Source organism: Furipterus horrens, unplaced genomic scaffold (genome assembly GCF_987537825.1).
Source record: "Furipterus horrens unplaced genomic scaffold, mFurHor1.1.pri manual_scaffold_9, whole genome shotgun sequence".
Classification (NCBI taxonomy): domain Eukaryota; kingdom Metazoa; phylum Chordata; class Mammalia; order Chiroptera; family Furipteridae; genus Furipterus; species Furipterus horrens.
Window position 1 is genome coordinate 4,491,056 of NW_028327179.1, and position 16,611 is coordinate 4,507,666.

The 16,611-nt window shown below is 44.9% G+C and overlaps 1 protein-coding gene across 2 annotated transcripts in view; it reads left to right on the forward strand.

Moving 5' to 3' along the window:
- The window catches only part of IMMP2L (inner mitochondrial membrane peptidase subunit 2), a 578,935-nt gene extending 563,425 nt beyond the window's left edge, over positions 1 to 15,510 (forward strand). For both annotated transcript variants that reach the window (XM_090287782.1, XM_090287781.1), the window contains one exon: positions 14,868 to 15,510. In XM_090287782.1, coding sequence (XP_090143908.1) covers positions 14,868 to 14,987 — 120 coding nt within the window. In that variant the 3' untranslated portion in view covers positions 14,988 to 15,510. The remainder of the gene's footprint in view (positions 1 to 14,867) is intronic.
- Positions 15,511 to 16,611: the final 1,101 nt, after the last annotated feature.

Below are 16,611 nucleotides of genomic sequence, written 5' to 3' on the forward strand. Positions count from 1 at the left end.
GAAGCTGATTTTGTGTAACAAACGCTGTTTTCACATAGTGTGTCTCCATCTCAATGGAGCCGGTGGGGGGGGTTGGGGGGGGCGCGGACAGGCAGCTGAGCCTAAGGGCGAGGGGTGGGCTGTCCCACAGCACCTCTTGCTTGTGCAGTTGCCACCCATCCAGGGCCCCAAAGGAGAAATTTCGGTTTCTAGGAACCTGTTAGTGAAAACGTACTTTGAATTTCACCTCTTCTGGAAAAACAAGATAGCAAGAATCCAAATATAGTTCCTTGCCATTTTGAAGCAGCAGTAATACCCACTAAGAATGCTCTTCAAAGGGTCCGTAAATATTCAGCATAAATATGGAGTTCCTGAGAGTCATATTGCAGCGGATGTAAGACAGCTCAGGTAGGAACAGAAGGTCCGAGAGCCTGCGCCACACCCCAGCTACAGCTGGTCATTAGCAAAGGAGCAGAGCGAAAACTAGAGTACATCTTATTTTCCAAAATTTAAATTGTTCTGGTGCACACAGATGAATCATCCCGTGGCACTAAATTATTTTAAGATAATACTGACATAGCCATTTGTCCTAATAAAATCGTAAGCAGTTGTGACAGTGTTCCCGTGGCGGCCAGCTGCTGGGTGGCTGTTTATGTTTTCTGCTTTCACTCACCCCTTCAGCCTTCTTTTCCTTCTCTAACTGTTACCATTGCCTTGAAGAAGAGCAATTACTTTCTGCATAAATGTTTTGTTAGAATAATTACCAGACTCACCTGGGGCTCTGACTTTTCATGCTTAGCTCACTTTCTAAAATGAAACAGAACATCTCTTTCTTGTTTCGTTAACAGCCACACCTTAATTCCAGTTTGGGTAGCTCTTAAAATGTTGCTCCTATTTCTTGCTTGGAGCTTCTTAGTTCACGGCACCTCACTGGACTCTGCTGTGGGTTTCATCCAACGCCAATGATGTGATCCTGCCTCTCCAGTCAGTTGCCCAGACATCATGAGGCCTCCAGAATTTTAGCTGACATACATCAGTCATCCAAAATTGTGATTATTAGACTTGAAACACGGAGGTGTAGAATAACTCCAAGTTTTACAGCTGTCAGAAGCAAGAACATATCGAACGGGTTTAAGCCAAAAATATTTCATCTCCAGTTTGATTTAGTTGATATTTTGGCTAGAAGCGCAGAGACGCTGTAACATAGTAGGTGGTGATGGATAGTGGAAGGAAATTAAGAAGTGCCGTAGTTCAGAACCACAGATAGGGCAGGTGGCCAAGGCGCGGTCTTGTATTCCCCCCAAATTGACAGCTTCTTCTCAGTGAAAGCTCCTTGTTTTCTGTGATGGTCTCAGACCAAGGTCATCTGATGATGCAAATGACACTTGGCTTCTTTGATCGTGCCTTCAAAGGTGTCCAAGCAGCAGAAAGCGTCTTCTGTTTCACTGACACACACTCAGTTCATCCTTAGAAACACCCCAGACTTGAAAGAACTTCCTCTTGGTCTGTCCAACTGCAGAACAGAAAACTGCCAGGGTACATTTTGAGAAGTTGGATTTTTTTTTTTTTTCCAGAGCCCTAGGAATTCATTTGTAAAAAATCTACAGCTTTTGCATGACCTGGTTTTTAAAAAATTCCTGATTAGTTGCCTGTGATGCTTGGTTGTGTATTATATGAGTCATTAAAATTAGTGAAAGAAAACCTTATGTTTTATCATTTTAAATACCTGTTGCTGAAATTAGGGCCTCTGAGTGTCACCTCATGGGCGTTCGTGTCTGTGCTCATCCCTGTAACCGCAGCTCCGAGTCAGGTGGCGCTCAGGCCAGTTGGAAACGAGTCCCGACTCAGACCCAGCCCAGTGGGTGCAGGGAGCCCACCGCCTTCGTTCCGAAACACTCGTTCTTAACTCCCTGACGTTTGTCCTAGTCATGTCACTTCCCAGATTTTGAACTTGATGTTTTCCAAGGCAGAGTTTTCCCACAACAGCATCCTCATCTGTTAACATCCATTGGTGATTTCTGCTCTTCTCTGATGGTGGTTTTGAAAGAGAAATCAGTCTTCAATATCTCATTCCTTCGCTCCTCAGTGCGTTCCAACTTGGGCTCTGCCACCCAAACTCCACAGAACTTGGCCTTGATGGGGCTTTTTAAGTGACTTGCCGAAGCCCGTAGCCCGTCTCAGTGCCGCCGTAAACGGCTTCCCCGTGACGGGCCCTGCTTTGGCTTCCAGAGCGTTGCCCTGTTGGCGGTTTTGTTCCTTCCCATAACAGATACCCACCCGCATGTTCCAGGTAGCGTGACAGGCACTGCGGACGCGGCGAGGTTTATGTTTCAGACGGTGCCTCGCTTGTCACCTTTCAAATGTTGTGTTTACGTGTGGCCGACTGGCAGGATGCCAGCCTCGGCCTCCTTTCTCACTCCAAGTCTTAGACGCCGACCCAGATCTTCAGCAACTTGTAGTCCTCCTGTTCCTACGACGCTCCAGCACTTCTTCACTCCAGGCCTCTGTCGTGACCTGTCCCCCCGTACTTGTACCTGCCTGCTTCTCGTCCTGGGATTCCGGTGTCGGTAACTAGCACCATCTTTTTTGTCAGTCTGAGATATTAGCAGCCGTTACTTTCTGTTCACCTGAAATGTCACTAGAAGCCGTTTAACCTGGCCAACTGCTGGCGACGATGTCTGACGAGGTGTCGGGGGCGTCCCAGCTGACTCCCGACGGCCCCCGGTAAGGGATCCACGTGGAGGAAAGACATTTGCAGATCCTTTGAAGCTCTGGTCAGCCCGTAGCTGTGAAGTCCCCCGTCACTAAGTCCCTCGTGATGCCTGCTATGAAAGAGCAGGAAGGGGGCATCGGAGTCAGTCCCCTTGTCCTTCTCTGTGGTTATTTCTAATGGGAATAATAGTAACGACCTGCTTGTCTGTAAGATGACTACTGGCTTCCTAGCATTAGGTTATAAAATAAGTGGACTTGTTTCCCCAGGAAAAGGCACTGGATCTGGTCTAAGCAAGTGCTTGGCTGACAGTTTCCCGGATTCGGGGCAGGGAGTGGGCAGGTGTGGCGTGCAGGGCGGAGCAGCAGAGCTGGGCCGACGGGATGCCGAGAGAATTCCAATAACCTCCCGCTGCTTAATTAACTTAAAGGTGGGTCTCCCCGGCGCTTACTTTCTCCCCAGAAGACTTCAGAGTTTACTTTCCCTGATAGTCCTAGTTCCTTATCTTCCCCTTGAAAAAGGCAATTTACTCTTAGTCTAGCAAAAGCCAGTACAAAGAAATTAAGTGAATAGGAAGTGACATTACACCACAGGCACTGGGCGGCCTGGGTCAGACCAAGTTAATAGTCTGATGAACTGCCACCGTGGCGCCCAGCGTTCATGCTGTCACCGGGCTCCTGTGGGGACAGTTTGCGGGGGCCTGTCTCCGTGGCGACCGGCCGTGGTGCGGAATTCACCACCTGTCAGTGGTCAGGGGAGGGTCTCTAAGTGGCAAAAACCAGAGAACCATAACTATTCCTGAGAATCGTTGACAGTTACACGTTCCATTGGAAAGCGGCAGTGTTTAATAGGCGGGATCACAGTGCAATGTAAGGAAAGAGTGATATTCCTGGGGGTCATTATTCTACCCGAAGTAACTTAAGTTCTGTTTTTTCTTATTCCGCCGTCTGAAGGTTGTTATTAACACCTTGCTTCGGTCATTTTCCCACTCTGCATATGTAACTAATAGAATTATGTTGACTCTTTAGGAATTATAAAACCTATTAAGAATTTGAGGAAGTTACTCTTAAAACCGTCCTATTGCCTATGGTATGTTTTTAGGGTTTAGGAGCAATTAGAAAACTAACCTTTTCTATATAACTAGCATGCAATAAACTGTTCCCTGTGTTACATGTTTATTTTGAAACTTAGTCATTATGTGAGCAGTAGTCTCCATCACACCAAGACTTATTTGAAAACATCAGTTTTTATTTTCTGAACACGATATAGTTTTTTTTATAATTTATTTTTTGCTCCCCATTGCTTCTCGTAGCTCATACTTCCACTAAATTATTTCTACAAGACAAACTGATTTTGTATATTGATCTCGTTTAAAATATGAATGAGGGACACACCGAGGTTTTGGAGTGCATAAGTAACAGGAGCAACCTCTGGGGGATGAATGTGTGGGAAGTAAAGCGGAAATCATGCTGGTGAACTCCACCAAACTCTGGACACTTTATTTTATTTTTAAATGCAACACTCTATCAAAAGGAGGGGGGAGGGACACTTCTTAACTCATTAAAAAAGGCAAGAAATACTTGGTATCAAAATTAGGCAAAGGCTTGTCCTGACCACTGTGGCTCAGTTGGTGGGGCCTCATCCTGCAAACCGAAAGGTCACCAGTCCAATTCCCAGTCAGGGCACAGGCCTGGGTTGCGGGCTCTTTCCCTGGTTGGGGCGTGTATGAGAGGCAACAGATTGATGTTTCTCTCTCACGTCGATGTTTTTCTGCCTTGCTCACTCCCTCCCTTTCTCGCTCTCTAAAAATAAATAAATAAAACTCTTTTAAATAATTAGATAAGGAAAGAACACTATAGGACAGGATTCCTATAAACACAGACCCAAAAAAAAAACAAACAAAACAAAACAAAAAAAAACTTATGAAAATATTAGCAGATTGAAGCCAATGATATATAAAAAGGATACTATATCATGAGCAAGTGGGGATTATCCCAGGAATGAAATGTTTAACTTTCAAAAGCCAGTCAATGTAAATTTTCATTTTAACATAATGAAAGAGCAGAACCAAATGACTATCTTAATTTATACAGAATAGTGATCAGTGCTACTGTGAACCTTCACGAACAAGTGCTTGTCTTTAATTCTTTTGGCTCCATACCTCAGAGTAGAATTGCTCGGTCGGTTTTGGTTTTGGTTTTTAAACCATCAAATAATCTCTCTTTCTCGTGTGTTCATTCCGGAGTAACATCTCACAAAGCCTTGGTGACATCCTGGAGCTCACGTTTGTACCTCTTTTTGCGTAAATGTTGAACTCCCTACTTCTTGGACAGGTCTTGGAGGAACTAGAATGGTTGTGCATAATTCTGTATTTTCTAGAGAAAACCACGTGACCTGATAACACATGTTGACGAAAGCCAGGTCTTGAATAGGAAAATGGCATTGAAATCATGAAAGTTAAAACTGTTGGTAAAGTAGGAAAACACTCGTCTTAGAAGGAGGCCTTTAAAAGTGGAGAGTGAGGAGACTCAGGAGAATGTTCCAGATAAAAACCTGGCAGGGATGTCACAGGAGAAAGCTGTCCCCAGTGCCTCCTGCAGCCAGCTCAGATGCATCTGCTCAGAGGCGCCTTCCCCAGGCTCAGTCACCGGCCTCTGCTCCTCGGGTACTTGGCAGCTCCCCATGTCTAGCAAGTCTGGTTGTGTTTTGATGCTTTGTTTAAACGTCTGTCCCTCCCACCGGGTCACCGACTCCCAGGGGACAGGGATCGCCTTTCGTATGTGCATCTTCCTCTAGCATCCAGCAGGCCTCCCATCCCACCAAGGACTAAGCCCCTGACTGATTACATTTCCCTTCTTTAGTGAACGTTCATCTTTGCAGAGAGTCAGAGAGATGGATACCATCCATATCTGAATCTTTGGAGGGCAGGCGTGATTCGGAACTCAGACTTTTTGAATGTTGGGAAGGTGAGCTCAGGGTCCATCAACAGCACCTGCAAACAGTGTCTAGACCACATGGGACACTTCGCTCCCAGCAGAGTCTGGGGAGACTTCTGTAACGAAGCACGTTAGAATTCCTGCAGCAGAAAGTATGACTCTGCACACGCGTGGGATAAATAACAGTGATCATTTCGTAACAGTTCCGGTCAGGTCAGGTTTACCACCAGAGTTACAGAAACCTTGACTGTTTGCACAGCGTTCTGCCTTCTGCAGTGGCAGGTGAGGTTCTGGGGCCTCCTCTTACACCTGCAGGAGGGAGGGGGCCCCCCTAAGGGACCCATTCATACATGCGAGCACCCTTCCTCTTTCAGTGCCGTGAGGAGGAAGCACACATGCCAGGTGTTGGTGGATGGGGACGTATTCTCGTCACTGACACTGGTAGTGTGGTCCCCGCAGGAAGCCCAGGGGCCCAGTTCCTTCCCCACGAGAAAATCTTTCCTGTGGGGCCACCACTGCCCAGGGGCTTTGACCTTGTCTGCTGCTCCTTCCCCTCTGTCCTAACTGACTTCTGCACTTTCCCAGAGCCTCCTAGGCCTCCCTTCTCCATAGGTATGATACGTATACATGCATAACTCACAGCTTAGCTCGGAGGATTTCCCACGCAGTCCTTGTTTGCCTTCTGCTCACGTCATTAGCACGTGACCCTTACACCTCTCACTCAACCAAAGCCTGGCCCTTCCTGGTTTGTCTCCAGGCAGTTGCCAGACAGCGCTTGCTCAGGAGTGCGGCCTCTGTGTGTTTCTGTTTAGAGAGTTACATTTATGTGCTCCATGGGTGTGGGGGTGATCAGTGGGCCCCACCTGTGGCCTTTGTCCCCCTTGTCTACGCAATCAAGGTATGCTGATGGCAGATTCAAATCTCTAGGGGTTAATCCATGTTTTAAAACAAAGTAGGACCTGGCTGCTGTGGCTCAGTGGATTGAGCGTCGGCCTGTGAGCCAAGTGTCGCCGGTTCGATTCCCAGTCAGGGCACAGGACTAGGTTGCACGTCAGGTCCCCAGTTGGGGGCGCGAGTGAGAGGCAACCACACAGTGATGTTTCTCTCCCTCTCTTTCTCCTTTCCCCTCTCTCTAAAAAAATAAACAAATAAATAAATAATTTTAAAAACAAAACAAAAAAGTAGGTAGTGTCATTTCTATTCTTCAATCTTTTAAAAAACCTGTTTTTTTGTATTTTTAAACAGTGCACTCGCTTCTTGTCCCGTATATTTGCTCTTACCTGCCTTTATTTCTTACCTGGTTTGATTTACTTAGACTGTACATCTGTTTTGGTTGCTATTTATAGAGACACTCACCTGTATGCTGTTTGTGAAAGGGATTATTGTGATCAGAGCAGGGACGCGGGCGTGGCACGTGCTGTAGGGCACCCGGGCTCGGCCCCGGGTGGACCCCTGGCTCTGAGAGGGCACGAGGGTGAGCGAGGGCAGACGGAACTGTGAAGGGCCTCGGGTGTCAGGCAGGGAGGCTGACGCCCTCTGAGCTTTGGGAAGCTGGCGCTTCTTAGAAAAGTGTTCTTCACAGCGTGAGTATTGTTCCCGTTGGATCTGACTTTCAAAGATAATTGTAGATAATTTAATATACGGAAGAATAAATATCCTCTGACCGCGGCTTTGTTTCATGTGGAAAACCCCATCTCCTTAGGCTGCTAAGTAAAGTCATCAGAGAAAAAAGTGTGTTTGCATTTCCTGTGTAGAAAACAGTTTAATCAAATAAACCTGGAAGTTGTGCGCTTCACCTCGTCCCTCCTGTCCGTCCTCTCCGGACCCTTGCTCTAGTTCTGAACATTTCATTACATCGGAGTTGGCTCCCGTTAACTGTCTCCTTCCTTCCTTAACTCCTTCCCTGCGCCTTTCCCTCTGCGCTCTCTCTGGACTCTCCCCTTGCCTTGTCTTCGCCAGTGAGCGCGCCCTGAGCCACGAGGAGGAGCCGAGTTCTGTAGGTGGGGGCCCTGTGGAACGGGGCTGGGGGGACCGGAGGGGCCCCCACCTGCATCTCCAGCCCCTGGAGGAGAGCAGGGCTCGAAGGCTGTCTGCCAGCTGCCGGAGTCGCCAAGTGGCACCGGTTCAGTCAGAGCGGCAGCTCAGTGTGAGGACCCCATGCGGCTCCTTGGCGGGGTGTTCACAGCGCAGACCGGGTGACAGACAGCACTGATCGCTTTCCAGCCAGTGACGGTGGGACTTCCCGGGGCAGAGGTGTCTGAAGAGGGGGTAGGAATATACGCAGGGCTGTGTGTACAGCCCTCCTCTGATGCGATAAATAAATAAATAGAATTTTGGATCTAAAAAATAAGAATGTGAGCTTTACTAGCATTTGGTTTGAAGGAGTGTTCATACTGTGTGTACATAACATTTTTAAATATATAAATATGGAGGTGATGCTCAAGTACTTTTTGCGATGGGGTATATAATCAAAATAGTTTGGTATCTTCTAATCTAGATTATTCATTCCCAACCTTTGAATGGGTTATTGGCAGAAGCCCATTCATACAGGTCGAAGGACCTATTTTCTTTCAGTAGATACTAAAAACACAAAAATCTTCCCAGGATTCGTAATGGTTATGCAATGTTTTCTGTTGTGGGGTTTTAAATTTTACTGTATAAGTGGATTCCTTTGGCCTGAAAACACAGCGACTCCTCTGAGGGAGCCCAGGCACGCGTGGGACGGGAAAGTGGGATCCCAGCAGAACGTTCGGTTGGTGGTCAGAGTATGTAGCCTACCGAAAGATTGTCTGCGCTTAAGGTCTCTCTCTCCCTCTCCCTCTTTAATAGCAGGCGTGTTTTTCCCTCAACAAGTTCCTTTCTCCCCCAATTCTGAGTGAGTCCTGGGACAGGTCACTGCCGGCGTCTAGCACAGTGTCCCTTTGTATTCACATCGGCATGAGTAGCCAGGACGGCCACCAAATGCCATCGCCTACCTGTCGGTCCACAGACCTGTTTGCACCATTCTTGAGGCTGGAAGTCCAAGATCAAAGCATCAGCAAATGTGTGCTCCCCGCCACCGCGAGGCCTCCCTTGGTGTCTTGTAGGCGGCCACCTTTTACTGTGTCCCCCCAGCATCATTCCTCTCTGCACAGACACCCCTGCTCTCTGTGTGACTCAGTCTTCTCTTCTTTCAAAGATATCAGTCAGACTGGGTCTGGGCCCACTCTGGTGGCCAGCCTGTGGCCTCATTTCAACTTAGGGCCCAAGACGTGTCTGTGGCCTGTGCCCTGTTTTGAGCTGAGGGCCACCTGAGCTGCAGGCTCAGGAGAAACTTCTGTCCGTCCAGAGGCCTCACCCACAATGGGAGATTAAGATAACCTTTCGACCTATCTGCAGGGCAGGGCAGGCGAACTCCTCTTTACTAAACTTCCGCTCTTAAGACCCCGCAGTGAACCTTTGGAGCCCCAAAGATGTCCCCTCCTCCCTAGTTCAGAGTGTCTGCCCTCCTGCTCCCCCTTGTGTCTCTGAACCTGCCGGCCTGGGGGCCCCTCTCTCCTGTGTGCGGGTTCCCGTCATGCGTCTGCATTAGAGTGGTTATTGTGTCTGGCGTCTATTTGACTAGTAGGTCAGCCAGGAGAACCTCAGGGGTAGACGAAGGTCTCGTCCTCCCCCACTGCTGGTACTGTGAGCAGGAGAGTTGACTAGTCTTAACTTTTATGATTTGGGACCCAACGGCTGCCATGTCCCAATGTCATCCGGATGGACAAAGTCTGGCAATCAGGGGTCATTTCTGCAAAAGCAGAGCGGGCTTCAGTCACGTGCACCACAGTCTGGTGCTACCTGAAGTCTTTTTAGTGTGTGCCTCGGTTTTGATGACAGATATCTCAGATTGCTAGGGATCTCACAATTTCTAGAATGCTCTTAACATATACAAATACAGCACGAGGAAGGCTCAGCGTTATTTATTTGGCAGTGCTTTCAGGTAGTTTCTACACACCAAAATAAGCCTAATTAGTTTAACATATCTCTTTTTTAATGAGAGAAGACAAATCTTTTGAGGTGTTCCCAGGGCCCTTCTGGAATACCTCAATGTTATTCCCCAGGTCAAGACTCTATAATTTAAATTTTGGGAAGTCTGTCAAAATATATCAAAAGTTTTGGGCATCGGACTGCATCGGGTCATAAATAATTATGAAGCAATGCTTAATTAGCAGAACTTAGTCCTTAGTATTGAGATTCTGTTTGCTTACGTAGTATAGGAATTTAAGACAACAGAAAATGGAACAATATTTTGATAAAACACAGAGTCTTCGCTTTCTGGGCAGAAAACTTCCACCCACTACCAGCGATAGGCCAGCCTCCTTTTCAGGAGGAGGAAACCAAACTCTAATTTTGCATCAGCTTACTTGATATTTAAATTCACTTACTTGATTAAATTAATTTTAGTCTTACTCAGCTTGACTACACATGAAATTTCCTGTCTCAAGATTCCTTTTTCGCATACCTACAAATTCCTTTTCACATTCACTTTTCTTCTTTCCCCATTCTGAAACAACCAGCCTCGCTTCAGGACAAAATTAATTTCCTTTTCCTCAAACATACCATCTCATATCTCATACCTTTCATTTTGGAGCCAAAACATATTTCTATTTTTTGTGGCTTTCATTACATAGATTAGAATTATTAACCTTAAAAAAAAAAACTTAATTTCTAGTGAAAACTAAGAAGTAAGCAATTTGAACGATCTGTGAACATATACTGTACTTCTTAGAAAATTTTTTAAAATTTGGGGTTGGGAGGGAATGTACTTTTTTAGAAAAGAATGAACGACAATAAAAAGAAAAGATTTTGGAAAATCGCTACTTTGTAATCGTTGACGTAACAATTAAGGCAGGATCATAAATGCATGTTAACACTTTTGGCTGGTTTAGAGAGCAGCTTCCTTCAGAGAGCAGTGAGATGATTAGATGAAATGTTGTTAATATACAAAATATTTACATATCCCAAAATATTATCCCGCAGATTAATTCCTGGGATGCACGTTTGGCTCAGTATTCATAACTCAGTTAATGTGATGCCCCACAGAAACAAAATGAAGGATAAAAATTACATGATCATATATTAATAGATACAGAAAAAAATCGTGTGACAGTATCCATTGTCCATTTATGATAAAAACTCTCAGCAAAGTGTGGCTAGAGGGAACACACCTCAGCGTAATGGGGCCATGTGTGACAAACCCACATCTAACACCATACTCAACTGTGAAAACCTGAAAACTTTTTCTCCAAGATAAGGAATAGGACAAGGTTATCCACTTTACCACTTCTGTGCCACGGAGGACTGGAAGTCCTAGCCACGGCAATGAGATAAGGAAAATAAATAAAAGGCATCCACATTGAAAAGGAAGAAACAAAACTATCAATATTTGCAGATGACATGATACTGTATAGAGAGAACTGCTAAGAAGTCACCCAAAAAATTGTTAGATCTAATAAATGAATTCAATAAGGTCATATAATACAAAATTAATAATTCAGTTGCATTTTTATATGCCAATGGCAAACTATCAGAAAGAGAACACTTTTTTAAAATCCTATTTATAATTGAGTCAAAAAGAATAAAATACCTAGGAATAAATTTAACCAAATTTAAAACTATCCCCAGAAAACTATAAGATACTGCAAAAAATACAAATAAATGCAAGGCTATACCCTGTTTGTGGATAAGAAGAATTAACATTGTTAAATCATCCATACTCCCTAAAGCAATTTACAGATTCGGTGAAATCCCAGTCAAAATACCAATGGTATTTTTCACAGAACTAGAACAAATCATCCTAACATTTATATGGAGCACAAAAGACCCTGAACCATCAAAGCAGTATTGGGAAAGAAAAAGTTGGAGTTATCATGATGCCAGACATCAGATGATACTATAAGGCAATAATAATCAAAACAGCATGGTACTGGCATAAAAGCAGACAGGTAGCTCAGTGGAACCCATGTATAGACCCACACCTACGTGGTCAATTAATATATGGCAAAGGATGCGAGAATATACAATGGCGTAAAACCAGTCTCTGACATAAATGGTATTCGAGAAACTGGGCAGATATATGTAAAAATAGGAAACCAGGCCACTTCCTTACATCATATACAAAAATAAATTCAAAATGGCTTAAAGACCAATTATATAACCAGAAACCATGAAACTCCTAGGAAAAAAAAAGGCAGTAAACTCTTCAGCTTTGCTCTTATCAATATGTATTTGAATGTCTCCTCAGACAATGGAAATAAATGAAAACTAAGTGGGACCACATCAATCTAAAAAGGTTTTGCACAGCAAAGGAACCGTCAACAAAATGAAAGGACAACCTACTGAGTGGGAGAACATATTCACCAATAATACATCCAATAAGGGGTTAATACCCCAAATATATGAGGAACTTCTAGGACCCAAATAGACATTTTTCCAAGGAGGACACACAGAGGCCCAATAGACATCTCAGCATTACTAACCATCAGGGCAATGCAAATTAAAACAGTAATGAGATATCACCTCACACTTGTCATAATGGCCATCGTGAATAAATCAACAAAAAGGGAACCCCCCCCCCATCACTGCTGGGAGATTTGTAAATTGATGCAGCCACCATGAGTTACCTCAAAAAGTTAAAAATTGAACCATGATATGAACCAGCAATTCCACTTCCAGGTATCTATCTGAACAAATCCGAAACACGCATTCAAAAAGCTGTCTGCACCCTTATGTTCATTGCAGCATTATTCACAAGAGCCAAGGTAAGGAAGCCACCTAAGTGCCCACTTGATAGACAAAGGGATGGATAAAGAAGTGGTACATATATGCAATGGGGTATTATTCAGCCACAGGAAACCAGGAAACCTTGCCATTTGGAAAAACATGGATGGACCTAGAGGGTATCATGCTAAGTGAAATAAGACAGACAGAGAAAGACAAACATCGTATGATTTTACTTACATATGGAAACAAAAAAAAAAAAGGAGCAAACAAACAGACTCATAGATACAGAAACAGATCATTATCAGATGGAAGGAGAGAGGTTTGGGGGATGGATGAAAGTGACAGAGGGGATCAGGAACTAGAAATTGCCAACTATAAAACCAGCATAGGGAATATTAGTCGCTAATATTGTAATAACTATGTGTGATATCAGATGCGTACCAGACTCACCGGGGTGATCTCCTTGTAAGTTACATGAATAGCGAATCGCTGTGTTGTACACCTGAAACTAATAAAACATTGCATGTCATCTGTAACTGACAAAAGTATCCTACAGATTCATTACTAATTACAAAAGCAAAACGATTCATTGACGATGGAGAAATGTGGCCAGCATCACCTTAATCAAGCGATCGAGGTTGATATCACAACAGTGGGGCAAACTGGTATTTTGTGCCTCCTGATGGGGTGGAATGGGAAGGATACAATGGCAACCTGAATGTATTCAGGAGGGGAAACCGGGCAGTTCCAGACGTAGGGCATTTTACAAGTCAGCTGGCTGGGGCTCCCCATTAAAATGAACTAAATGTACACTAAACTGAAGCAAAATGGGGACAATGATGTCACAATTTGTGATCCTTGATTAAGAATTTTTAAAATAACCTGGCTGCTGTGGCTCAGTGGATTGAGCGTCGGCCTGAGAACCAAGTGTCGCTGGTTCGATTCCCAGTCAAAGCACATGACTAGGTTGCACGTCAGGTCCCCAGTTGGGGGCGCGAGTGAGAGGCAACCACACAGTGATGTTTCTCTCCCTCTCTTTCTCCTTTCCCCTCTCTCTAAAAATAAGTAAACAACTAAAAAATTATTTTACAAAAAGAATTTTTAAAATGAAATAGGTATAAAAGACATTGGAACCATAGAAAAAATTAAATAGGGGCTTATATTAAGAAATATATCAGTATTAAATATCTTGCATATACTGTATTGTATTCATGTAGGAAAATGTCTTCTTGGGAGATACATGTAGAATTCTTTCTTTAGGGGTAAATTCAACATGATGTCAGCAACTCTCAGTTGGTTCAGGAAAAAGAAAGTGTACAAATAACGCGATCACACACATGAGAGAGGAATAAATGTAGCAAAACGCAAACAGCTGGAGAATTTCAGTGAACAGAGCTTTCATGTGCCACATTTTCGAGTTTTCTAGAGGTTTGATTTTCAAGGTAACAGGTTGAAGAAAAATTTCTGTATTGGGCCCGTGAGCTTCTTGGTACCCTTTGGGTTTATTCTGTTTGTATATCAGGCTGTGAAGGTTTTCTTTTTTCTTTAAGAAATGTGTTTTTGGTTCTCTGGTTGGAGTCTCTCCCTCGACACTTAGCTCTTTCCTTTGAGGTTCTGGGCAATGTGATTTTCCAAATGCACATGCTAGCAAATAGAGTAACTCCAGTGAAAGAAATGTTGTTTGTTAACCTCCACGGAGCCCCAATTGATAGGAAAAGCATTTGAAAATGGACGAGTCACAGCCCCTCATAGCTGGCGCCCCAAACAGGAGTGCTTAAACAGGAGTGGGCTTGGGAAGCTTCTAACCACCATTGGCACATCCAATACCAACACCGAGAGCACGAGGCGCCCACGCAGACCTGCTGAAGGGTCCCGTCCGCGGAGAGGGCCCTGATCTGCATTTTCATTGGGTTTGCCACACTCCTCTGTACACCACAGGCCCTGTCCCTAGTGACCCCAACAATCTTTCAGGGCTCATTCCTTCTCCGCCTTAAGCCCTCTGAGAAAGTTTCCTCCCCTCCCCTCCCCTTCCCTTCCCTTATGGCGCGTCTCTGCTGATGGGGGTTCTTGGCCGTCTGCCCTGATCTTTATACTTGAGTGTAAAGACCCACCTTGCAACCGTCCGTGCAAGCAGGCTCGTGAGGGGGGCGCGGAGGCCGCAGACCCTGGAGCGGAACAACTAATGGGTCACTGAAGCCGGCTTCCACCGCCGGGCAGCTGCCTGGCTGCCCACAAGCTCCTGAGCCGCCTTGACCTTGGCGTTCTCCTGTGCAAACCGAAGATCCGATCAGCGCCCACTTGAGTGGCTGGGAGGGTTACAGGCACGTGCATAGAGACAGCGTGCAGAAAGGTGCCCGGTGTTTTCTGCCTTTAAGTTTGAGCGTCCTCTGTCCATGGAACACCACACCTGGATCAAATTCTGTTCTCAAGGCGTGAACAATGGCCCTTACGCAATAACTCCCTGTTGGCTTTCTCTGTCTCTCTCACGGATTCAGGTTTCCCTGGGCCTCCTACACGCCCACGCTACGCACATCCTGTGGCCCCCCGAGCGCTGGCAGAAGTTGGAGTCGGTTCTGCCTCCCGAGCGCCTGCCCGTTCAGAGTGCGGATGAGTGAGCGTCCCTGTCCCCCGTTCCATGCTGCCTGCTCGGGAGGCCGACGCACCCACTGACAGCAGGAGGATGACCATGCGAGATACTGCCGCGCAGGAAACTTGTCTATCACAGTGACATGATTAAAGAAAGAGTTTGAAAATATTAAACAGTGTTCAATGGCACCCGATTTTGTGGTTAATTGTAACACCCTATTGTTTTATGTCCCCCCAAATGTCGTCCTTTGGGAATGTGAACATTTTATTCCCAGGTACCTTTAGGGGGTGCATGTGAGATTTTGCTATGCACATTTATTCTGTTGATCGTTGAGTTTTGATTCTGGTGCTTGCTGCTCAAAGAATATGAAAATGAATATTTGATGAAAGTTATTGCTTGAGTCCTGGCATTTAAGATGGAACATGAAGAAATGTATTATACACACGCTGATAGGGATTATATTGTAATTGACAGCATCTACAATGCAGCAACTGCCTGCTGGGATGAACAGGAGCCGATGTAAAAATAAAACACTGATTTGCTCAGGTCCAGTTTTTGGTGTTTGTCATTGGACCCGTACACCCCATTAATACGGAATACCTTATTGATACCATCGGTCCTCCAAAAGAGATACTTCCACACAATCAAACCTTTCTTATTGGCCCTTTTTCATTAAAAACTTCTGAGTGATCTCACGTCTGTTCACATTGATGAGTAAGTCCTTTTATCAATACTGGGTCACTCTTTGGTAAAATGTCCTAAGTGAAATGGGAAAAAATATCACTCCAGCCGAACCAAGTTTGATTTGTACCCCAGTGATTTCACAATGTCCGAGGCTCTTAATACTGAAATCACCCATTGCCAAGGGCTGCAATATTAGCATAATAGATTCTGTAATTGTATAGAGAAGGAGGTAAATTGCCAGCCGGCAGCTCTCTGTTTATGAAGCTTTTCTTCTCTTTTTCCCTCCCATTGGTCAGAGACTTGGGCTGATAGAACTAAGTCTCTGAACTCATGCCCCCCTTATGCCTAGCCTTGTTTTCTCCGGCTTCATCAGCAGGTATAGTCCCAAACAGCAATGGCCAGCCATCCCACAAACCCATTAGCTCACAGGAACAGAGGAAGACCAGAAGAAAAAATAATGCATATTAAGAGCATATGTTACTACTAATTACTAATAATTCATTATCACAATAGCTTGTTCACCAAACATCAGTGAGTACTTAAGTAAATCCTAAGTGAGGTGAAAATTAAGCTTTTCAAAGAAGATGCTGAAAACATCTCCACGAATCTCCATTACCTTTATCAGTTCTTCAGTTCCACTTTGCCCTCTTCCCTAATTTGAACGACATGCTCTGACCTTTAACTGCAGTTTGCCAAATGCTTATTGCTGCTTCCAGGCCTGTGATTTCCTTTTTCTCTTAGCAAAGTGCATCCCCCGGGATTATGTGTAAAATGTCGAGTGCATAAGTGTATTGACACTTCAGTTGCTAGAATGTAGGGGAGTCTGGGGACCACAGTTGAGAGGATTGGGGGTAGTGATGACGGGCGACAGGGCAGACAGCAAATCGAGGGGTACTTGGAGGAGCTAGTATATACCATTGCTATGGAAGAATCGACATTTTAACCGAAAGGCATACTGGTTATCAGTC